General features: G+C 37.7%; 1 protein-coding gene and 1 long non-coding RNA gene across 3 annotated transcripts in view; both read right to left on the reverse strand.

The window, feature by feature from the left end:
- Positions 1 to 2,111: 2,111 nt before the first annotated feature.
- Positions 2,112 to 4,866, reverse strand: LOC146593875 (uncharacterized). The gene is made up of 2 exons (XR_014896285.1): positions 4,322 to 4,866; positions 2,112 to 3,558 (listed from the first exon to the last, which is right to left on the reverse strand). It is a non-coding gene; the product is annotated as an uncharacterized LOC146593875 (long non-coding RNA).
- Positions 4,867 to 13,803: 8,937 nt separating this feature from the next.
- ELAVL1 (ELAV like RNA binding protein 1) overlaps positions 13,804 to 24,265 on the reverse strand; it is a 33,791-nt gene continuing 23,329 nt past the window's right edge. Inside the window, exons 5-7 of one of the 2 annotated variants that reach the window (XM_085308516.1) lie at positions 23,172 to 23,397; positions 16,601 to 16,714; positions 13,804 to 15,377 (exon numbers count right to left, since the gene is read on the reverse strand). In XM_085308516.1, coding sequence (XP_085164642.1) covers positions 15,053 to 15,377; positions 16,601 to 16,714; positions 23,172 to 23,397 — 665 coding nt within the window. In that variant the 3' untranslated portion in view covers positions 13,804 to 15,052. The remainder of the gene's footprint in view (positions 15,378 to 16,600; positions 16,715 to 23,171; positions 23,398 to 24,265) is intronic. The other variant, XM_085308517.1, reaches the window with a different exon arrangement.

The following is a 24,265-nucleotide window of genomic DNA, read 5'->3' on the forward strand; positions in this document are numbered from 1 at the left end:
TACAAAGATATTTCTGACAAGGATATTAATTCAGTGACAAGCATCACAACTCCTTGCTGGCTTCGGACAGTAAACTGCCTCTGTTATCACCCTAATGCGATCATCTAACTTTAATTGGGAGAAGAATCGAGCTGGCTGWAGAAAACTGTGCAGTTCACAACCTTCACACGTGTGCACAAATCATTCATTTCACTACATCCATCAAGTTCTTCCTCAGCCTACATCTGTGCCCCATCCTCAGCTAGAAATCAACCAAATGGCTCAGCCAGTTCACTGTCAAAATAAGGAAAGCAAGATGGTACAGTTCAGTATCAGCAGCATATTGGAAGACTTGTGCCCTTCTACTCATTCCTGCTTGAGGGAACGCAACTCCCCGGTGCTGTCACACACTGCACTTGGGAMCAAGCTATCCAAAGTGATTCTCCAGGCCTGCGTGTCACAAGACGCACGTTTATACACGCTACCCGATCGCGTAGCACCTGTGCTATGTGAAGGAACATTAACATTCCTCATGCCCSTTATCCGCCTCTCTCCTCACACTCACTAAAGACTAGGAGGAAGATTASGGAGGACAAGCTGAGAGCTACAGCATCTCTCAGCAATTTCCAGCTGAGAATTTCATAGCAAGTAAGAGATATTTCAACATAAGCAAATGTTAAAAATGCCTCCCAGAAAGCTAATTAATAGTGTCCTTCCAGCTGGGTATCTTCTACTCAACTTTCTCTGTTGCTGTCTTCTTCTAAAGCAGGTCTTATTATAAATTTTCTGTACTTATAATAAATTACTCAAGTTTATTTAATGTTTTATGTGACCATATCAAAGCACTTTACAGCAGTCTATGGTGAACYGAGCTAATGCACTGAATTTCTATAAATAATTYCTTCTCCTCCTCAAGGAAACCCATCAAATAAATAACACTATCTGTGATAAACCCAAGCTGCATTTGAGCCGTTTACCTTCATATCTTTAAATCTCTTATTCAAAATCTGAAGTATAAGCCTTCAAAATAACTTTTAGGCTATGTTTCACATGGATCAAAAAGCCACATCGCAGTGTACAGCTCCTTGAAAGTAGCTGCCATAGTCTTCATTTCCTGATCTTAGTGTTTCACAAGGGCAGCACCTTGCACATCGAGAAGCACAGTTCTAAAACCCTGTGTAGTACTGAGATCGAAWTAATGAGGTTATAATTTCCATGTCACAGTCCTCTAATATGCATATGCCTGATACTTACTATTTTCCATTCATAATATACTGCAAACACTGATGATATTTACTATCAGAACTCCAGCTCTGATTACACACTTACRAGTGCACTAGTCTTAGGCATTTTGCGCCCACCACCACAGTAATTTCTATCTAGGTACCCCCCCCCCCTTTTTTTTGCCAGCATACACTAATTCCCAACCTGGTCGAAAATTAAGTTTCCATCTTACCTCACAATATCACAACACCTTCACATCCAGATCCTTYACGTGCATCCTTCATTACTAACTAGTTTTCCTCCATCCACAATTATCTGCTAGCTTTCCATTTTCTCTTAATTATCCTTATGGTTCGAGGTGTTTTTGTTGGTGGTGGCTTTTCTTTTTCTTTTTTTTCCCCCTCCCCTCAATGCAGTATTCTGCTTTTCCAGGAATATATATCGATATTACTGGCAATTTCAGCCAAGAAGCTGCTTCAACTGTCTTTCACATCTGTATACTCCACTCTTCTAGTCTAGCTGGTTTCTCTCAATAGTTCCTTTAGTTTAATCAAGGCATCCAGCTGACATTAAGCACTCAAAATGCATCCGACTACATGCTTTGTGGGCAATGCCACTTTTAGCAGCCCCAGGCTCAGCTGTTTGATCCCATCTTTGAACTTCCCCTTCAATAGGGCTGGAGTAAGTATCTATGGGACTAAATGGCAAAGACATTCAAGAACAGAACAAGGTTATAAGTAACCACTGTTACAGGGCTTTATAAAAAGTGATTAGTTCATTAATCTGTTCTTAATGCACCTACACTAACASTTATACCTACACAAGTAAGGTGACAGTTGAGGGCTGGTACAAGAAGCTGGAGACTGAAGCATTCATAGTGGCACTRCCATCTGAACCCATACACAAAATACAGCTTTAGACTTTTATTTCTGCTTACGACGACACTCACTTTTTTTAGGGCTTGCCTTTCTAAAATCTCTTCATCATTCAAAACAAGTTTTGAAGCAGTATTACACCACGTTTCTTTAATAYCTATTAATATTTCACAAAAATATGAGTGCCGACAGCATAAAACTACAGTGATTGTAAGGAATTTTCCGTTCAGCCAACCCCAGTAAGGAAGGGAGATGGACAGGCCTAGGAAGACTATAGCAGTAGCAGCTGTTAGAGCAGCATTGGCTCATTGGAGGCGAGATGACCTCAATCCAGCAYGCATACCACAGAGGTTTATAACATTCTGAGCAAAAATATTTCATCCCTGCTCAGTTGGGGTGGCACCCATTTTTTCTTCCTTTGGTTCCTGTAACAAAAAATTTGCTTAGGATTGGATGACACTCACCTTTCTCAGTCAGTAAAGTGATAAAATGGATTAGACCTCCCATTCGATGGAGACTGTACGCCCAGTAACTGACACAGATACTGCTGCTAACGCTCCTCTGCGGAGACYTGTTCCATTTGCTGCACTTAACACCCCAGCAGCTATGAGAGTGTCATTAAATTATTCTCCGCAGAGGATGCATTCCACAAGTTACACTGGCCTACCTTATTTCAACAAATTTGAAAGAAAGTCTGTCCTTTTCCCTTTTTATTCTTCTGGCATGCAGCCTTAAAAGAATCAGAGGTCCCTAGCTAGCAGTATTGCCTCACCCAAAATGAGAATGTACATAGCACAGCACAGGAACTGGGAAACTGGATACCACTGCAGTGGATAACAGAGCTGTTATTCTGCTAAGGTCAGTATTTRTGATATGAATATGGAGAGGCTGAATTCAGGTCAAACATTCCTTCATCAAGGCCACTGGTAGTCCAACAGCACACAAGGCTCAAACTTGCCCAGCCAAGACTGCTGCACCTTGAGACCAGGAGGAAAGCAAAAAGCTTCAAAGCAACATTCCAACAAGATACAGCATCTCTTGTGTTGCCCTTAAGAATTAAACACACAAATCAAAATTTTCCCTAGTAACTAATCACAGTGCAGACACAACACTGCCCAGGAATAAAACCACTGGTGCATCCCCAGAAACAAGGCAAGGCAAGTTCTCCTAAGCCACCTGAGTGATAGAAGAAAGCACAAAGTATGCAGTGTATCAGCACCTTGCTATAAATCTTAACCTTGCCTTGTTCAGAAAAGAAGCACTTAAGACACTCAGGCAAGGCCTCAATATATTTTATCTAAGTTAGTACAAGCAGCCAGGATGTCTGCTCTGGGATCCAGTGATAGGGTGAGGGGAATAGGGGGTCAGATGGTGCCCCCCAGGCAATCGTGTTGTGTGCCATCGCATACGAGGTCAATCACTGTCATTTCATTAGATTCACAGCCAGTCTTGAAGCTGAGTTGTCTTCCTTCCTCCATTCCTGCAGTAAGAAAGGATTAAAACATTAAGGCCTATGAAGTACAGTAAAACCAGAAAGGGTTAAAAGAAGAAAAAAGTGACCCAAAAAAGAAATGAAAATAATTTAAATTGCTGATTTCCAAAGAAGTGACAGCATTTTGCCTTGTAGGGAGAAGCAAGCGTGAGATGCTACCCAAAAAGTAGCAATATTASGTATTACAGGACTGCTGTTGAGAAATACCAAGATACGTATCTAGAAATGAGCTTTCTGAAACAATTTCAAAAGAAATTTGGGGAAAATTTGCGAGTTAAGTTTTATCCACCTGGCAATTAGTTTTTTAAGCTTCTATACCTTGCACATTGTATTGCTGCATTATGGTCAAAAAACAGGACTATTACATTACAGAAGTGAACTAGGATATTTAAAGACAAACACCTTTGTATGAACTACTTCTAAACTGCCTTTATGTGTGGAATAACATGTGCATACATAACATGCACGTTATTCAATACGTACAATTTAGTGATACAATATATGCAGATTCTAGATAAACATATAGTCTATATAGAATACACATACATATAGAAACTAAATATATAAGTACATATAAGTATATGTATACTGTGCCTCTTGAAAGYTGAGGAGAATGTATTGTCTGGGAAGCAGACTACAGAGTCACAATAAATAAATAAAAGAAAGGTTTCATCCCAAATTTTGCAACTCTGGTTTCAGAGAGACCAAAACCATTTGTACCAYGACTCTAGAAGAGCACAGACTTACTTACCACAGCCTTATGCAGGCTATAATACCGCCTTGAAATCCTGCAAGAGCGAGTGCATACTCCTTCCATGGCATCTGAGCTGGAGCCTACAGAAGTCTATGAAAAGGAAGCAGCTCAGCACTGYTTATACAGACTCAACACTGCTTCTATGCCAAATAATTTCTGCTTTGCTCTCCTTTATGATCTTTCTTTGTAGCATGCACAGCTGGACTTGGGACAGAATCTGTTCCAACACATTCAAACAGAATTTCAGTTAAAATAAGTTTGAGAAGTCCACTGATAGATATTTAAAGAATTCAGGAAGCCCCAGACCCATTTTTATTAAAATCAGTGAGTGAAGTTTTCTGTAAGTTCTAGTTTAAGTTGAGAGCAACTCTTTAATCAGCACTCCAGCTATAGCTCTGCAGAGAAAAAAAATCAATTTTGAAAAGTTTAACACTCACAGCATTATATACGTGCTAGTCAAACTTTAAAAAAAAAATCTTCATTTTAACTGTGCYAAATTTAAATTAGTTTTATTACAGAGAAAAAAATATTTGTCAACGAGATGTTAGTAGAACTAAGTTTGACAAACTAGATTCAGATTCCCATCTTGCTAAATTCACTGCTTCTACACATAAATACAAAAAAAGTATGTCAAGGAGCAAAGAGTTAATCCTCATTCATTCATGTTTGTGACAAACATGTCGAACGTAACCTCTGTCATGACACTTTTCCTTTCAGCCTCCTGCTAGCAGCAAGTGATGAAAGTAGAAGGTAAGTTAAACCCACAAGAAGGCAGCATCAAAAAAATAAGTATAAAAAGGGAAAAAATAAGGGAGAAGGACTATTAYAGGAATACGCAGGTCCCATTTGATATTCAACGGCTGTGTGCGCTGAGGAAGCACGAGGGGAATGAAGACGAGCTGGTGCCCAGACTCATGTGCTTTCCTCAAATAGCTTTTCCTACAGCCACCGTCAGAAACAGAATCTTGAGCTGGACACATCATTAATATGACCTAGGAGGACATTTCTAAATATTTATATTTTTTCAATGATGTGTGTATATATACTATATATAAATATATATTTAACAGAATGGGAATCAAGGCAAGACATGGGGGAAAGCAGTTGTGTTTCTCTTTTCATGAAGCAAACATCACRTTTTACAAGTAAATATTAGAGAAAATAAAAACAAAAAACAAAGGAGCATAGGATTTTTTTTCCAGTTTCCTGAATTACCAGTTAGTTGGATTTCAGTACAGTAACTCCTTTATTTCAGAATATTCTGAAAATTAAGTTGTGAAATTTAACAGTAGGCAGTCTCAACAGACCCCAYATTATAGCAAGTGTTTTGGAAAACAGTTCCAAGGACAGAGAGTCTCTGGGAAATCCTACAAAAAGAGAATACCCATTCAGGGGTTAATGTGTCTAGACTTATTTTTTTTCCTTTTGGTTTTTAGTAAAATTGCCCTTTGAGAGGGGGTCCATAGTTCACTCAGCATATTTTGTTATTACCTTTCTGGTTGTTAAGACATGCCTTATCTCCTCATGATTTTTCATATCAGAAGAGCAGAAAACTACAAAGCTTAAATGAACCTACGGAAAAGGAATAACACGGGACTAACGTCCTATGGGAGGAAGGACGTGAAAAGGTGGCCTAGGTCCACCCAAAAAAAGAAACCATAAAAGATCTAAAATTCTATGCTGTTGATTAAACATTTCTGATTATAATGGATGTTGCATATCAGTAGTTCAATAACACGTTGTTATACCAGTAGGAACAGAAAACACTGATTTCTGCTTCTCACCAATTCAGCATAGCATRTGGCTCCAACCTGGTGAACAGCGCTGCACTGAGCAATTTTCGTAACAGGAAAAAAATAACTTATTTGGAAAACTTGTTTTCCACAGTATCAAGATGCCTGATCTGACTTGGCACTGCCATGCATCACATGCTATCAGACATGACGTACTATACAGTCCTTTTCCACCACATCCCTTTTCTCAGCTAAAGTTACTAAGAGTTCAGCAAAAAAAAAAAAAAAAAAAAAAAAGTCAGAGCTAAAGTCTCAAAAGATATGACATCCCAGCTCAAAGACAGAAGGATGATTTCTGTGGCTGATGAACGTAGCAAGGCACCTCCTGAAACTCTAGAGGAGCTGACTTCATCAAAATACAGTAAAATGTGTTGAAGTAACCAGGCAGTATTATTGTGACACTTTGATGCAATCTGTTTAAAGACAACGGYAGCATATTGGGATTCAGATGGCTTTCTTCTGACTAAAAGTAGCTTCATGAGCATTTGTTAGAAAGTTCATTCATACAGCCCCTCCTGAGTCAGTCAAAACATGGTGTCTATCTTGCCTCAAATGACCACRAGTGAAATAGGAAAAAAGAAACCAAAATACCCTGCCACGTGTGTGAAGGGATTTTTTTTTCCCCCAAGAACTCTTTTCAAAAGTTTCAAAACAGATTAAGTAGCAATTTTTCTTCTTCTTTAAATCAGGATAAACACCATCATAAGATGGGCGAGAACACATTATTTCTGAAAAATAAGTCATGTGCCTTATTTTAATTCCATCTTTCTAACAATGTTACAAATAATATTATTTTTAGTGGTATAAACTTGATTAACCTATTCATGAATACAGTTCAGATTCTTCTGAAAAAATGTCTAATCTCAAACTGCACAATAATCCAATTCCTGTAGAAAAATAAGATATAAATAATTAAGTAAAAGCCTAATTCTGTTTTGAACTACATCAACTCCCATCATGGATCATTTAGAAACACTTGAGTATGTTCCAAACAAGTACTTAACAAAAACAGTAATGAGCATGTGGCAAAAATAACAAAAATCCTTTGCACTATTCACAGATAATTTCTTTTAAGTATTARATCTAGTGTAAAACATCTAAGCTTTGTTTCATTCAATTTTGACAATAACATATAGAAAACAATGCTCATAATTCCATTCACAAGATTCTACAAAACTGYTGCTTCATTCATCAAATCTTTGAACTGTTTCAGTATCAAAATTCCAATTTTTCTATTTGCTTAAAAATCATTGCAGAGAATTTCCAAGCATTTGAATTGCAACACAAGCAAGATATGGACTTGGTACATTTTTGCAATTATTTCTAAAGTAAGTTAATTTACATAAGTACTCTCAAAATAACACAATGGGATTCAACTTCATTTTAGACATTTGGAAAGCAGTGTCATACTTTATTTAAAATAAACCCATGTAAAAACAAAGTTTAAATGAAAATGGTACCTGAAAAATAAATTATTTGATATAAAACAAATCAATAACTTAAAAACACACTAAATATACAAAATGTTTAACCATATACTGTACAGTATGGAAAACAATTGATAAAACCTTCTGTCCCACAAACAGATTAATTTATAAACAAAAGATTACATAAGTTAAGGGAAATTAAATCAATAAAAAGTACAGTATTATTCAAMGCTACTGGTCAAATAAAGGTTTATCCCAACTTATGTTCGAAATACCTCAAGTCATTTTCTTCTCAATGACCAAGTGAAAAAGTTCAGCTGTATCACTGAAAAGTTGCTCAAAATGCTTAAAAGTAATGAACAATAATTACTATGAGAATAAAGGTTTTAAGATGTGAACACAGTAGCAAGTTTTCAATGTTTCTGGTGGCAATTCTACTTTTACTGAATTTCCATCATTATCAACAAAAGAATTYAGTGCTGAAAATTCCACTCAACAGAAAAATATCTCTAGTTAAAACTTTGTAAATCTTTTACCAAGTGTGATATATAACAAATAACTGCAGCAAGACTGAAGAAAACAATAACAGTTTTTAAAGTCAAAGCCACTCACAGGGTGCTGTATTTTGCTTTAGAGATTGTAAAGGCTTTAACTTTTTTTTTTTTTTTTTTTTCATGCAGATGGAGAAAGCAAGACATACATTTTATTTAGCTTTACTACTTTGGATTTCTACAAAAAAAGCATACAGAAAAATTAAGCCATACCTGATTAAACTAAGAGTATACACTTTTAGAAATCAACTGCAATTTTGAATTCTGCACTGGCTGTGTCATGGAGATGCACATTACACAGGTACCACCTCTTACTTGCAGGAGTGCGGTAACAGTGTCCCTTTTTATGAAATCCACTTTTCCTTATTAGGAAGTAGAAATCCAGTAAGGTGTAACAAACRTACAAAATAAAGCCTAGTCTTTTGATCAATTTATTTATTTATCAGTTCTATTGTGTTGAGTATCCAATATYGAAAAGTAGTGCAGAGCTACGTTAGAGGAACTTGCCTAGGGCACAGAAGATTCCTCCGCTTCCAAATACAGAGATTAAAGTACCTACAGTGACAAATTCAGTTCTCAGGGGGGAAAAAAAATATATATACATATAAATGCAGCTCCATCACGGGTGCTAAAAGGGAGCTGTGTTTACTTACACTAACGGTGAATTTGGTCCCTTCACTCTAAAGCTATTCTTAGGAGCCTAGAAGTAGAAATGTTACAATAAGGTGCTTCATTGACAGTGTTACAAACACATTTCCCCAGCCTGGAAGTCAMAACATGGTAACCTTATCATAGAGGTAGTATTAGGACAAACAGCTCTATATTTGACTTATGTGATTGAACCATGAGATCGCCRCCAGGAGTTCACAAAAAGCTGTATGTTTTTTTTAAAAAAAAGTTTCTATAGATTCTAGCATTTTGCAAGTAAACATGAGAAGACCTAATTTCAATAAACAGCTGATTTTATTGTTAGACCTGTTTATTTTGTTAGAAAAGTATATTTGGGGATGTTCTTAAAGAGTTTTTGCTTTAAAGCACATATGTAACTAARCTATCCAAAAAGTAACTTTATTTTTTCCAGTTTAGAATACTGAAAAAAAATCTCTTCTGAAATATTGAAGAATCACTACAATATTGCTCTCACCCAGAACATTAACCAACACAAAACAACTGTTTAAAGACCTTAGGACTATTCATTTTGCAAAACTTAATATTCAAAATATTGAATAACCTTTCAAATTATTTAATCATTTCATTTTAAACTGCTGAACGTTCTTTCTACAGGTGCAAATACGTCAATTTATTTCAAGATTTTTAAATGCTTTGTATAAACAACATTACTGCAACGTTCAATATCCCTAGAAATAGAGATGGTCTCTCCAGACTTTTAGGAGCAAAAAGACAATGAAATCCTTTGGTCATCCGTACCAATMTAAATGACCATAAACTGACCAACTGCAGTGAGAAATTCATCCTATTTTAGTGACTTGGATACCTCCGAGTTTTCAGTGGTTTTCATGCTATCATGATACAGATGTACTGAAAAAAACATGACCAAGCAAAGGGAARGAAAAGAACATGTGGACATACGCTGCTATGGGAAGGAACACTGCTCAGCACAGTGATTTCTCCTGACTTCTCCTTCGACCCTAAAAGATGGCTCAAGTCCTTCACAGTCCCAAACCTASAGCAGCAGCGAAGGGATTGTCGCAAGCTCAGCACAGCAGGCAACACAACTGCGTTAGCTCAGTTCCCCTCCCTCCACGCAGAACAGGGGAGCACAGAATCTTAAGCAAACCAAATTTTATGGTGAAGTAGCTTGAAGAACAAAATAAATTCAATGTTTTAGTGTAGAGACACCATCTAGAAGAGAATCATAGAAGAACAAACTAAGAACACTAGGCTGCTTTGATTTGGCTGATGCTTAGAGCTTTTCTCATGTTGCTCTCTCCTCAAGTGAGGGAATAATATTTACCTTTGCCMGCTTACATAAAGCACAAAGCAACATTAGAATTTCTTTTTCTATAGTCATTGTGAAATCTCCTTACGTGCAAACAGTTAAAAGAAGGTTTATATGGTGAACAAGTTGTGGCTAGCTTTCTGCACAGGGGTCAATTCCATTCACAGGAGAAAGCTGGGACTGGAAAAGACAGTCTGAATAAAGCCTTCAAGGAATTTTAATTTTGACAATACTCAAATTTTTACCATACTAAAAGGAAATTTGTGTGTTTTATTTATTTATTAATTCTGGACAACATAACTAAAGCCCAGAATATCTGCAGAGAAGACTGGAGGGGGGTCTTCAACCATGATTAGGACAATTTTGCTATTAACTGCACATTGTATCATTTTAGAGTGAAACTCCACAGTGTTCCAAAGAACTGTGAAAACAGCTCATGTGTCATTTGAGAAGCAGTCCCATAAAAACCGTGTTTGATAGCCATGCTCTTGCCTGGTAAGAGCCTTCTTGGAGTGCCAGATACAGCAAGTATTTGGAAAAAAGAGGGGGGGGGGAATGGATAGATACAAAGTAAAACAAAAGCTGGGGAGAAATGCCATATACAGAACTTCCCTTTCAAAAGAARTACCAAGATAAAAGAAAGGGATTCTAAAACTAAAGGTGACAAAGCAACAASTAAAATAATACCAGTCATTCAACAGCTGGTAAGATTTCCAGGGGTCTTAAGATATCTGTATTAGCATCCACGGTCCTGAAAGGYTGTTCAAGTTCAGATGTACGATCCCGCTCATGTTGTAAGCCTTTATAGTGACACAAAAGCCAAAGCTCAAAAGGTGACTGATCTGCCAAGTGCTTTACAATCCAGAGGGTTCACTTCCAGAGAAGTTTGAGAAAAGCCAAAAAAAAAAAAAAAAAAAAAAGAAAAAAAAAATCTACAGAGTAAAGGCAAGTTTTCGCAGAAGCAATAAGCAACCGCATCCAAAACAAGCTGTGCCTTTGCTTAGAGCAATATGAGAATAACTGAGTAAACAAGTCCATTTGAAAACAGACACCAGCTGAAGGGGAACAGTAGTATCACTGATATTCTCCTTTGWATGCTCCATATTGAGGCTACTTAGACCATAAGCAAGCCAATGGAAAAAAAAAATCCCTTTCCGAGATAGATAAACTTTCATTTTATTATCATAGTTGCCAGTCTGATCAGAGAGTGTACAAGGAAATCSTGTCCCTCAGACTGCAGGTCCATGAAGTCCAGATTAACCCCTTCAGAAACTCTGGCACAAAGTGCATGCCCAGTCCTCCGAGACACCRTAATTCTCTGACATCTACACACAAAACACCCTAACAGCAGCATGGCCGTAGCTACACACTTTCATCCAAAATTACCGGAATAATGCCTGACCCCTCAACAGCAAGAAACCAGAGATGTCCTGCGATACATCTGACATATTCAAAGACGAYCCCAAAACACACTCACAGCAGCTACTCTCTGTACCGCAAATCCAGCACAGACCATCAAATCTAGGCCTTTAAAATCTGGTYTGATCATAAAGTTTAATCCAGCAATCATGACTCTCTAGTATTCTTATTGAACCTATTAAGACTAAGGAGAAAATTAACAGACATTTGGTTTGAAATAGGCCTTTTATATAACAAAAATCTTGAAGCTGTAAGCAAAGACTGACAGAAACACCACYTGAATTTCATCATGAAATTAAAGGATGAAATCAGTGAACATATTCTGCTTTTTTCTAAACTCCCTGAGGATCAAGAGGCCAAAACAACATTGGAAACACGTAAGTTCAAGGTAGAGCTTCAGAAAATGCTGGATGACTTGCTAAAGGAGCATAGACCGTTCAAATCTTTCAAGCAGAAAAWGCGTGGATGAATTTCTTTTTATTAGAATTCCATTTCCATCCTCAACTTTTGGTTCTTACTAGTAGGATGGGTGGATTATTGTTTAGGAACAAAGGCATCATCRGTATGTGCACAATTTTTTCTTGATTTCAGGAACAGGTAAGTGTTGCTATTCTGACAAAACAGGGCTTCTGCTATTTATGCCAAGTGTTCCTTGACTCTTAGAACCACAGCAGTGAACAAAAMATACAACACTTCTTCCAGCACCAACTCTCAATGACTTGCTAGTTCTCTTTTTTCTTCTTTTCGCGATTCAAGGAGCAGTGCCTTGCTCAGACAAACAGCATGTTTACTGTTTTCAGAGCAACCAAAGGAAGCCTGAATCAAGTTTTTTAAAAACATCTTCATACTGATGGTGAAAAAATATGCTGCAAAGCAAAGAATAAGAGATTGAAAAATGCAGAATCAGCCAAAGACAACTGATGCAACAAAGCCTTCAAGATGGGTTTAAAAATAAATGAAGTGACYGTGAGTTCACAGTAGTGAGCTGCTGATATGGCTGCACTGGTCAGCATGCTCTAAAGGGTTATYGACATCAAGTCCTATTTAGGGTGTCTGGACCTCAATCTAAAATGCTCTGCTAAAACAGCAGTTCCTATTTAGTTAGAAAATTAACCTTGCAAGAAACAAGGCAAGAGACACAATTACAGGAAATAGGAAATCACTGCAGATTCATTCCAGTGGAATGGTCAAGTGCTGAGGTTAAGAAATAGAAGCAATGGGACAGGATAAGAGGACATCTCTTATGCTATTCAGTTTTATCATGGAAAAAGTCCCAACAAAACCTCTGAATTTCTCATTGGACACCAGAAAAGAAGGATTCATTGGAAGTGATAAGTGAACGATAACACGGTGGAAGCATCAGAAAGAGACACCCGTTAATAAAGCGGCTGGCAGACAGTTTACTTTCTTCTTTTTTAGTAAGAGCTATAGTTTTAGAAAACACCACCACCACACCTCTCAGGCTGGCTGAGTTTCTCCAGAGCAGATAAAGCAAATCCAATTGGCAGGAAATGCAAAGCTGAACATACTRGCAGCAGAAAAACACTCAAATTCATTTACTTGAGCTCAAAACTAGTGGGAGGCTGCACACAGAGCCAGGGCCTGTCTATACTGCTACAGACTCCCACCTATGCCACAGACGGTCCCAGGAATATCCGCAACGGCACTTCCTAGACAGTCCTGAAGGCACTTAATGGAGACGGCAGCTAGTTCAGCTACTCTCAGCTGCTGGGCACAGGTGCTTATGCAGACAGAGCACTCTGGGCAGGAGAGGACTGCAACTGCTATTGCAGGAAGAGGAGAAAAGATGGTGATTACAAGGCAAGGTCACCTAGCGATGGAAGTGATGCAAACTCTGTATGGAAGGGCCTCTGGAAATTGGAAATCAAAAATTAACTGCTCGTTGGCTCTGGGACTGGCAGAGGTTCACTCAAAAAAGAAACACTGCAATGTAAATGACCCAATTTTTTGCATTTGCTCTAACTTCTGGCAATTGAAAATAAATAAGAAACATGAAAGTTGCCCCAGTCAAGCCTCTAGGTCAAGCACAATATCCTTACACAGCCTTTAACTGATGAAGCAGTCCTTTTCAGGCTTCCTRCCTCCAAATATCTGTAGGGTTAAATCAGTCTGTGGCACATAGTTTCTACGTGACAGATTTTTGCAGAACTCTTGTTTCACAAACCTTTTTCKTCTACTCATCTGTCAAAGCAGTAACTTAAAACTTTTAAAGAGCAACTATAGTTCTTTAAAACAACACTCATTGAAAGCTGAACACTTTGTGCAATACTTAGCAAAAAAATAACAGAAAATAAAAAACAAAACAAAATTTGAGCAAAACAAAATCAAATTTAATGTTCTTAAATGCAAAAGTAAAAACAAACAAAAAACACAAAAAAGCAAAAGAAAATTAACAGAAACAGAACAACTCAAAGTTTCAAGGCAGTCTGCAGAAAACTTGGGGGATTAATCCTTAAATCTACAAATCAAAGTTTTTTTTGTTAATATCTAACTTGCAAGAAGTAAGTACTTTTCTGCTGAGTGTTCAATAAGTAAAGCTAGTCGTCAAAACAAAATCCTATTAAAATAGAAAAAWCTAGCACTCATTAGAAGGGATGCGAGAAATACAATGCTCAAATGTTTATAACTTTTTTTTCTTTACAAAATAGAACTACCAAAGGAATTCAAACTATAATGATCTTTGAAAATGAGTAAGTATCTTGCTGCATTATAATGTACCAGTAAGTAGTGCACCATGCATTAAATATTTGGACAGAAGAGATTCAGTTTGATAAAGTAGCAACATATATTCACACTTTTTTGGAGTTTCATTTTGACTCTGAAATCTTCCCGAGTTTCTTTGAAACTCTTTGGTCCATTCCTATTACAAAGTGGGCTTTAAAAGTAATATTTCTAAAACCTTTTAATTTGACAACTTGGCCACTGTTCAGTGTGCAACTTACCTCATCAATGGTGTTAAAAGTTATGCTGGCATGCTACTACTTACAAGACCTTGACTTTATAAAGCCTAATCCTCAACTATACGTAGCAATGAATATTAATTGATAAAGCATTTTACTGTCAACTAAAACATTAGTATTTCTCAACTYTTCTTCCACACTACTGAGTCTAGGGTAGAGGAGAAGATCAAGGGAATGGGGAAGAAAAACAACAACATAAAAAACAAGAAAACTAATGGATTCAGCCTGATAGTTTTAAAAAATTCCAGTTTTTGCAGACAACATTCAATGGAACAAATGTTAGTCTCATAAGTGAAAGCATGCTTCAATTTTACCACCATCCAGAGGGTCTAGTTAATGCAATCTACTTAAGATTTCAGGGGATTTTTAATATGTTTTAAATGAAATAACTTAAAGGAACTTAAAATTGGTCTAACATTGTGGGATTTCAAACATTTGAACATGTCAGTTGCATCCCAGAATATAAAACCTTTTTCACTTCTCATTTAGACTAAGACAAACACTTGTGAAAATTGGCGCAAAATGAGTTTTACACTAACAAAAATGTTTCAACTTCTGTCACTCAATTATCTATTCCATACAAAAAGCACGAGCAAGTTATTTGTGGGACTTGTTGGTTTTGAAGGAAACCTGTAAGATTTTGTCCCCCAGGCGGTAGCCATTAAGACTTGCTATGGCCATTGCAGCTTCTTCATAGTTTGTCATGGTCACAAAACCAAAACCTTTGCACTTGTTGGTGTTGAAATCTCGAATAACTTTCACATTGGTAACCGCACCAAAGGGGCCAAACATCTGCCAGAGGATTCCCTCATCAGCATCTTGACCAAGGTTGTAGATGAAGATACACCAGCCAGAAGATGCGTTTCCTGGAACATTTACACCAGAAAGCCCACTCATGTGATCTACACCCATAGGAGAGAACCTAGCAAATAGAAAGCACAATATTTCATGTAAAAGTTCAATTCAGTTAAGCAAATTAACTTGAATGGGAAGCAACTGAGAATGAATATTTTCTACATGGACATCAAAACCGCCAGAAAGAAATGTTTCCCCATTCAAATTGACAATCAAATTGACAGCTGCCAGGAAAAAAAAAGTTAAGTATTTCAAGTACTTTTATCAATAGGGAACTATAATTAGAAATAGGTAGGCAACAGAACAGTTGCAAGGCAAGRTTATGTAATCACCATCACATGGGACACGGATCGATCTTTGAAACTCGGCTATGCTGTTAAGTCCCTGGCATCAATGTGGAATTATTCGAGTGCAGAGTAACAGACACCCCTGCCCAGATGCTCCTAATTCACTTCAAGCCACCCTCAGGCATCTCCCATTTACYTCCCTCAAGGAGTTTGCACCCAATATCCTCCTCATCCTGCGCTGGGGACTCAGAGGGTTCCCCCCCCCCTCCAGAACAGAACAAAACTGACCTCCTTTTCTACCATATGGCAGCAGATGCAGGCAAACGCTCCTAGTACCAGCAGGCCACTACATCAGTCCCAGGCAGGCATACCCTCAGCTACTAGGTAGCTAAGGAAAYAGTATCACTTCCTCAGTAAAAGCTCTGTAGCTGAGTTGCCCCATATCTCTACCTACCGAATTTAGATTTTAGCTTATTTTGCCTAAAATACCCACTATGCAGCTATTCTAACTGCAACAACTTTCAAATATAAAAATAGCAAAACACATCTAAGTATCCAGTTTTATAATTTAAGTAGGTGCAGTGTTCTTTTTATCATTTTTACAACAACTTTATACTAGGAAAACTTAGCTGACTTCACTGAACTAGGCTGTTTTTTACATCACCTACCCACTCTTCCCAAATCCAGCCTCCAGCAATAGGACCCAGCAATATTTCTGAATAACAAAACCCAAAAGTTTTCCTTTTAATGTCTTGCTTTGCATTGTTTGTTTTTCTCCTGTAATCCACCTTTCTAATTCCCCCTTCTTCTMTTTCTGGGCTCTGTCCTAGAAATTCAAATCTTTAGAATATTTTAATGCAGTATTACAGTTGCACAAGCTAAGCACTCAAAGATCAGGAAATGTGAAAGTTAAGGTTAAAAAAAACTCAATTTGATCCCTTGTGCTTATGTATTATTTAAAAATGTGAGGTCACATGATTGTAGAAATATAATTATACTATACCAGGGGTTCCCAAACTGTGGTGTACCACTGGTGATATGCAAACCACTTAAAAGCGGTACACGTGCTGCTCTCTGCCAAGAACATGGCGGTGGCAGTTCCTGATTCTCTGCTGACCTGGAGAAAACAGGGAATGGATGTCTGGGCAGTGAACACCGCATTAAGCGCCAAACACTTCCCACTGTGACTTTTTCTTGCCCTGCCTAAAGCTAGGAGCTGCTGTTGTCTCTACACAGATGGGAGCGTTAAAGGCAAAGTGTATCAGAAGGGACGGGAGCATGGCTGCGGCAGCACACACATACACACAGGGAAGTCGGCTCAGATTCAGTGGGTACTTGGGTAAATGCACTCATACCAGAGAACCACTCAGTCCTCATCTCCCCCACCCCAGGCTCTCTGGTGCTCCAGGAGAGCTCATTTCCCTGCATACCTGAGCTGATAACCCCTCCTGTACCCAGGGCACAGGGAGCCTGGTGGTACAGGCACCTTCCCCTCCATCGCWCTCTGCCTGGAGCCAGCCAGAGCCTGGCTCAGCCAGGCTGGAGTCAGCCTGAGCAGTGACCCCAGCGTCTGTAGAGCGCAGTGCAGACGCTCCTGAGCTCATGCTGCACATACTCACTGCTGCTGCCACTGATGGCCAGCCCCAAGCAAATCCAAGTTTGGGAATCCTTGTACTATAGTAAAACTGAAAAAGCAGTTAAGAGTATCAGAATGTGAATGAAACGCACTGACCCATGTGATCTGATGATTATGTGATGTCTTATTTATTATTTTGCATTTAAATAAAATGTTCTYGTGATTGCATGCTTTATATGCTTGTTTTTTTCTGACAGACACCAGCTTTTTAATTTCTTCCTTTCTGAGTAATGATATAATAAGATCCATTTATCATAATTCATACTCTGAAAATTTTCATCTCAACAGATCACCAATCTTGGTTCCTGCTYACATGTATGGGTAGCAGAAAATCAGTAAGCTCAGAATTGAGTGATGTTGGTTCCAGCAGTCAGTGTGGGGCTGAATCTGCTTGCCATAAAGCCTCAGGTTCTGCCCAAAAACTCATAAAGCCCAGACATGTAGCGCATCACAGGCTGAGAACACTAGGGGGGGGGGGAGGGGGGGCTGAAAGCAGAAGGGCAAAAATTTCAGATGCCTATTAGAGGGCAAAATGATTTAAAACAAATACCTCCATTCTCCGAAAACATGAATTTTTAAACAGATTGCTCCCTCTTCACTTTGATCATAAAAAMGTTACTCTTCCTATACTAGTGCTTCATAATTATAATTGCCTATACTCACGCTCTACCTTGCCCAAAGGCAGGCTAGGTCACTCTTCTTTTTGAGGAAATTATTTCAGATTACTTCATATTTTCTCTGCAGGATATCAGTTATATATGCTGTTAATAGAAACAAACTGCTATATACCACCTGCTCTGTTTCTCWTTTATCCATGTCAGAGACCCTCYGATTAAAAATGCTTAAAATTATGCCGTGACACTGACTACACAGAAGCAAATGGAACTAATACTGTGTATAAACCAATGGGAAAAGAGAGGTTTACAGAAACACAGCACAGGGAARAGACATTCCTAAAAGACTAAAAAAGATATTTAGAAAAAAGCTGAAATATACAGAAGAAAACAAGTCCTGCTATAGAAAAATAAGACTAACAAAGTTGAGAGATAGTGATAGATAAACCAGTGGTTTGCTTTCCTAGCGTACTTGCATGGGAAATACCTTACCACACAATATTTATCCAGATCTAGTGAGATTCTAAAATGGAACTATATTTGCAAATTTACATGAAAAAGAAGCCTCTAACCAACGGTTATTTGGTTAAAAAGCAGTAACAGGAAAAAAAAATCTTGCAAAAATGTCAGCAAGCTTGCTGTAGGATTAGGACTATTTGGAAGGCTAGATTTAGGTTTAGACTTGCAYCAACCCAGAAGCATCATACAGACACTGTTTCAGATCTCTGGCATGAGTGAACACACCCATATGACAAGTACAGCAACCACCTAYGGCAAAATTGCTGATCTGACACACATCCTCTATGCTTATCCTGGACTGACAACCTTCCTAAGTAGAGGGACCTAAGRTCTCTCAGTTAGCTTGGAATAACAACCTGTACACAGCCAGGCACACAGAGTAGCTGAGTAACGATACATTATTGCTTACCAGCACAAGACTTCCTTTTTCTTCTTCTTTTCTTTTTTTTTTTACATTATTGCTTACCAGCACAAGACTTCCTTTTTCTTCTTCTTTTTTTTTTTTTTTTAATAAATTACAAATTAAACTTTAGAYGGTTTTTGTAAAGCTGCTCTTAYATGGGATGTTTAAGAGACTTTTTTTTTTTTTGACCTGAKCTAACACCACTAAAACCCACACAGATGCAAGATACTTCAGAAAAAAATATCAAAGATATGCCATGAATATTGTGATTTGGATAGTCGCAGCCTCGTCACACTTATTGCTGTGCCCTCATTTTTGGTGTACTTATATTTTATTGTCTCCCTTACCCGTTTTTTTCAAGCCTCATAAAGCATCTGTAGAAGATTTTACTTGTGGGTGGTTCTTTCTAAGTCACACTAACCTGCCAGCATCTCGTGACATTGTCAATGCAAACAGAAAGTTGTTTACGTGGTAAGCTTTTTACTTATACGAATATCCTTTGCTCTACCCATTAGAGACAGACTRTTATATCTTCACTTAATAGAATTTGGGGATTATTTTAACACAGAATACATCATCTCAGGAGCAACACTGCTAAAAATAAACTATTTTTAGTTCTATGAAAGTACTATAAATTCTTTTTTGCAGAATTCTTCATTGCAATCTGAGAAGAACTATATACAGCATCACAGGTGGGAGCTATCCCACAGCTTATGTCATGCTAATAAGCACTAATGATACATTAAATATTAGTCCATGTTGCCTTTTCACCTAAGCTTGGCATTTTCTCAAATGGCTCCATACAGAGAAGGAGTTCAACTAAGCTGACATTGGTCACATTCAYTATTATCCCATAAAGCTGCTATTTCTTCCATACCCAGATACAGRCAGGAACAATTACTGTTTATCATCAGGCAGGTTTTGTTGAGAAAAYGGATGCAAACTTTAGGCCTGAAATAAGCCCCTTTAATCAAACTGCCACACATCAGAGTACCAGCAAATGAAATAAGAGCGTTCATCACCACACTCTTCTGGAGCTTTGATGAAATACTGCTTTGGATGGAAGTAGTGTTCTCTATCAGCTCCCAATCCAGATAAGCTGCATCCAAAATAACTACAAACTGCCTTGAAAGAGAAAAATATAAACATAATTTCACTGGAGTGAAACAAAACAGATGCTTGGGAGTTGTCCAAATATTAATWCTTCTGGCAATTTAAGGGTTTCCACAGAGTTTGCAGGCTATCCGTAAACACTCACGGATATTTCCTCAGAACCGATGTTCCTAACTCTTTCACCTCACTGGTTTAAGATCCTTCAATCTGCAAAATCCTCCATGTTACCTAGCACCAGAAGGTTACATCCTCTAGACTCTTCTCATATTTTCCCTTGATCAAAGAAATATCAATAAATAACAGCTCCTCCTTCATACATTCTGGAGCTAATTCATAGACTCTTGCCCATTAAAGAAAACAGGAAGAGGATCCAACTCCAAGTCTGAAAGCAAAACCAGCTGAACTGGGAATACTTTCAAGATTTGAAAAAAAACTACTTCTAGCATAACATTCTCAAACTGTAAAAGTGCCAGACTTCTAGGGTCCTTGGGCCAGATTCTCAAATTCTACAAGTCTAACTCTCTAATTTCAGTGGAGTACAGCACCTAACAATCTGCTTTTCTGTTTTGCAGTGAAGAAATCTWAATTTCAAAAGATACCCTTGCCCCAGATGTTTTCATCTATCTTCCACACACAGTCCCRTGTTGCAGTGTCATTCCTTACAGATGGAAACAGGGAAGCTTCCAGACCATGCATGAGAACCAGTAGACTAGCTCTGTGCTTCAGTGGGACAGGACATTAAGAWCAGCTCCTGATGAGAAGCATAAGCCATAAATACCACAGGAACAGGACAGGATTACCAGAATACTGAATAAAAGCTTTGAGTCATAGCTGTGGGAAATTAATAATTACAAGGTTAGAGCTACTAAAGGCTTAATCTTTTACTTACAGGAAGATGATGGGAGACTAGGTAGAGTAATCAAAATGCCATTTTAAGTAGTTCAACCTCTACGTAGCCATGACCACAACTGGAACTAGTATAGACTGTGAGCTCTTTGGAAGCAGCTTATCCTTTCATTATGTTTTGTTCACTACGTAGAAAAAATAAGACCTGGTACAAGCCAAGGTTCCTAAGCTTTACCACAATTTAAGTGATCATAACTCATTAAGTTCAGCATCCTTTAAGAAAGGCCCACCAGTAAAATTTACAGTTAACATCAAATAGGGCAAGGGAAGAAAAAGGGTTGTGGAATGATACATGCGTTGCATGTGCTGCATATGCACKTTCATACATGTGCGTATGTGTGCGACTAAAGTGAGATAGTCTTAAAAGGGTTTAAATCCTCGCAAATCTGACAAGACACCAGGAGGGATGGACCATTTTCATCTTCAGGTCRACTGCTACAGTCTAACCCTATCTCCATAATATATTCATAAGCTCATGTCTTATGGTGGAATTCTGCTGCTATTACCTCTCCCAGTCTCCGATACCTAAAAATCTTCAGCTCCTCYTCCATTAGCAAACCTGTAGCTCTGCTCTTCTCAGCTAGGAGCAGAAGTTGGCCAGAAAGTGTTGGCAAATGAGCACTGGGATCAGAAAATTTGAGTGGATATCATTACTAAACAAAAGAGAACAGGACAGAAAGAGACAGAACATACTCTACTATTCCCACTTGTGAAAATTCATRTCCACAGAAACAGTGAAAGCACACAAATATCTTTAATATTGCTCTTAATGGTACACGAAAAACTATGAAAAAATTGTCATTAAAATTAATATTAATGTTTATAGTTGCAGATTAAGCTAAATTAATCATATTTTTACTTTAACTGAGCAATCATGACAGGACAGAATTAAAGTTATTTGGTRTCTTAATTCTGAATGTGTACACTATTTGTACTGCTTATTACAATGAACCCTAATTCTGCTAAGAATTTTAAGGAGAGGAATGATAATGAGAACATCCAGTTACATTAAGAATGAAAATAGGAGAAACATTAGCCTCAGCATTTYTTATGGCTGGGACACATTGAAAAAGTCTCTAGCTGACACAGAAGACAGAGGTATGAGATTTTACGTAGTTCATCTAACCACTAGAAGTTCATTTCTTAGAGTGCCTTAGAAGGTTTGGGTGCAGAGATCTGGGTGAGTGCTTCAAGGAAGCAAGATCTTGTTTCAGGAGCTACCTGCAGTAAGTATCACTGAATAAGCATCACACACTGAGTAGTTTAAATTGGCACCTAATCCAACCTTCTGCTCAGAGTACATTCAACCAGAGCAGATCTCAGTGCCATGTTACTGTTCTACTGAGGTTATGTCAAAGGATGGAGACTCCATAACSTCTCTTGACAACCTGTTCCAGTGTTTGATCACCTTTACAGTATTTATTTTTTCTTATGCTTACTGTAAAACAGATGACTGTTCTCATTCTTACKGAAAACATGTTATGCCTATCTGTCTTTAAAATGCTAAATTTAAGCAATATGGTATGGTCATGACAATACTGGAACAGTGGCACTGCAAAGACTGAGAATTCTAGCTTGAGTTTTCAGTCCAGTTATTGCTGAGCTAACTGAATACCTCAGATGAGACTAAAATGAACATCAGTTCTCAACAGGGTATCACTACTCTCAGAAGCTSTTACTTACTCACCTCATAACAAAGCCTATTACTTTTTTAAGACAGTAAATACCCTGCATTGTTCAGAGGCACTGTTCAACTAACTTCAACATCCTTCTTTAAGGAACTAAGGCAATTCTCAAAGGTAAAACACACAGTATCTTTTATAACTCTGAAGGCAAACAATGTGTAGTAATTACCCAATAAACCTTCTGAACTTATGAGGACTYGAGGAAAGAGCACTGTACTGCTGAAGATGGAGACAGAAATCCCATGGAAACTCTCAATCAGATATATGGCTTTCCTAACTTACTAGGACACCCCCCTGCTGGAACCAATGGGTTAGAGCTTAATTAAAAGTTGCCAAATTATATCTGCATTCAGATATATGGACTACAGAATGGGGATCTGTTGAGACAGGCATCTACAAATACCCMTCTGGAATCTGCCACTTCCTATCATCTCAGGATATACTGGATTGTAGAAATAGACACTGTAGTGTACCTTTACATGATTAAYTCCAATATAAATTTTACAAGTAAAATTTTGCTTTAATTGTCTTTTAATTCAACAATTCATTTACATAACACTGTAGGACATACAGTGCACTACGTATTCATTCACACATGCTGCAATGAAGATATTACTGCACAGCTACAACAGTACAATTTCCCACACAGATATGGGAATAGCAGTACAGCCTTAAATGGATTATTCTTCCTAACCTACCTGAATCTTTGCGCCTGGTGATGAACTGGCCCTCCAAATCGTCTAGCTGGTGAATGACACAGCTGCGATAACAGTGCCACATTTTTGTTCTGGTTAGGATTGGCTGCAAACTTCACTGTAATGGGTTCGGAGGAACCTGGGGGTTTGTGACCATTGAAATTTGTAATTGCCTCTTCTGCTTCTGACCTTTTGTCAAACCGGATAAATGCGACCCCTCTGGACAAACCTTTTAACCAAACCAATAAAAAAAATAAATAAAATAAATAAATGAAGTTCAGGATAAAATCAAAATAATTTTGAAAGCAAAAAACCCAAGAAGTTAAATATATCTATGGTCACAGCTTTCAAGTTCTCTACATTTACTAATGGTTCTTCAGAAGCTAGAGGATAAAGCGCAGAATTAACAAACAAAAGAAATTAACACATTCATTTCAGCTACAACAACCACAATGACTAATACACTTATTATAATGTAGTTAAATAAAAGCAGTCCAATGTGATAAAATTCCATGAAAACCAATGATYGACATTGCCATTAACAAAAAAAAATTATAAATCTCTAAAAAAAATTCTCAAATTTCACTCAGTTAAAAACAAAACAAAATCCCTTAGCTTTGATTATTTTATCCCTGAAAACACCTGTAAACATAAAATTGACACTGATTTTCCAAACCTAAGATGGATCCATGCCGATGGCACACTAGTTCATAGATTAAGACAAGAAGGAATAATTCTAATAACAAACTTGTATAATGAAGATATAGATTTAAACTGCATCATGCTCATTATTTCTGGCTGTCTGGTACCTCATTTTTAATTCATTAAGTACTGATAAAAAATTCTCTCTTTGGTAACTATATAGAAACAATTATATATCTACACACCTGAAATAATTAAACACTAGTTTCTAGTTCTTGTTTCTAGTTCCAGATCCCAGCCACTGGATTTTGTTATCCTTTTCACAGAGGTAAAAGGCTTCCCTTATCAGAAATTTTTTCCTTCACATCTGTTTGACTTGACCAGTCTGGAAATACTGCTTAACACAGTGAAACYTGAAGGGGTACATCTTGTTTAAATGGCATTCTGAAGTAGAT

This window comes from Rhea americana, unplaced genomic scaffold, assembly GCF_003343005.1.
Source record: "Rhea americana isolate MKP2758 unplaced genomic scaffold, rheAme1 scaffold_278, whole genome shotgun sequence".
In the NCBI taxonomy this organism is placed as follows: domain Eukaryota; kingdom Metazoa; phylum Chordata; class Aves; order Rheiformes; family Rheidae; genus Rhea; species Rhea americana.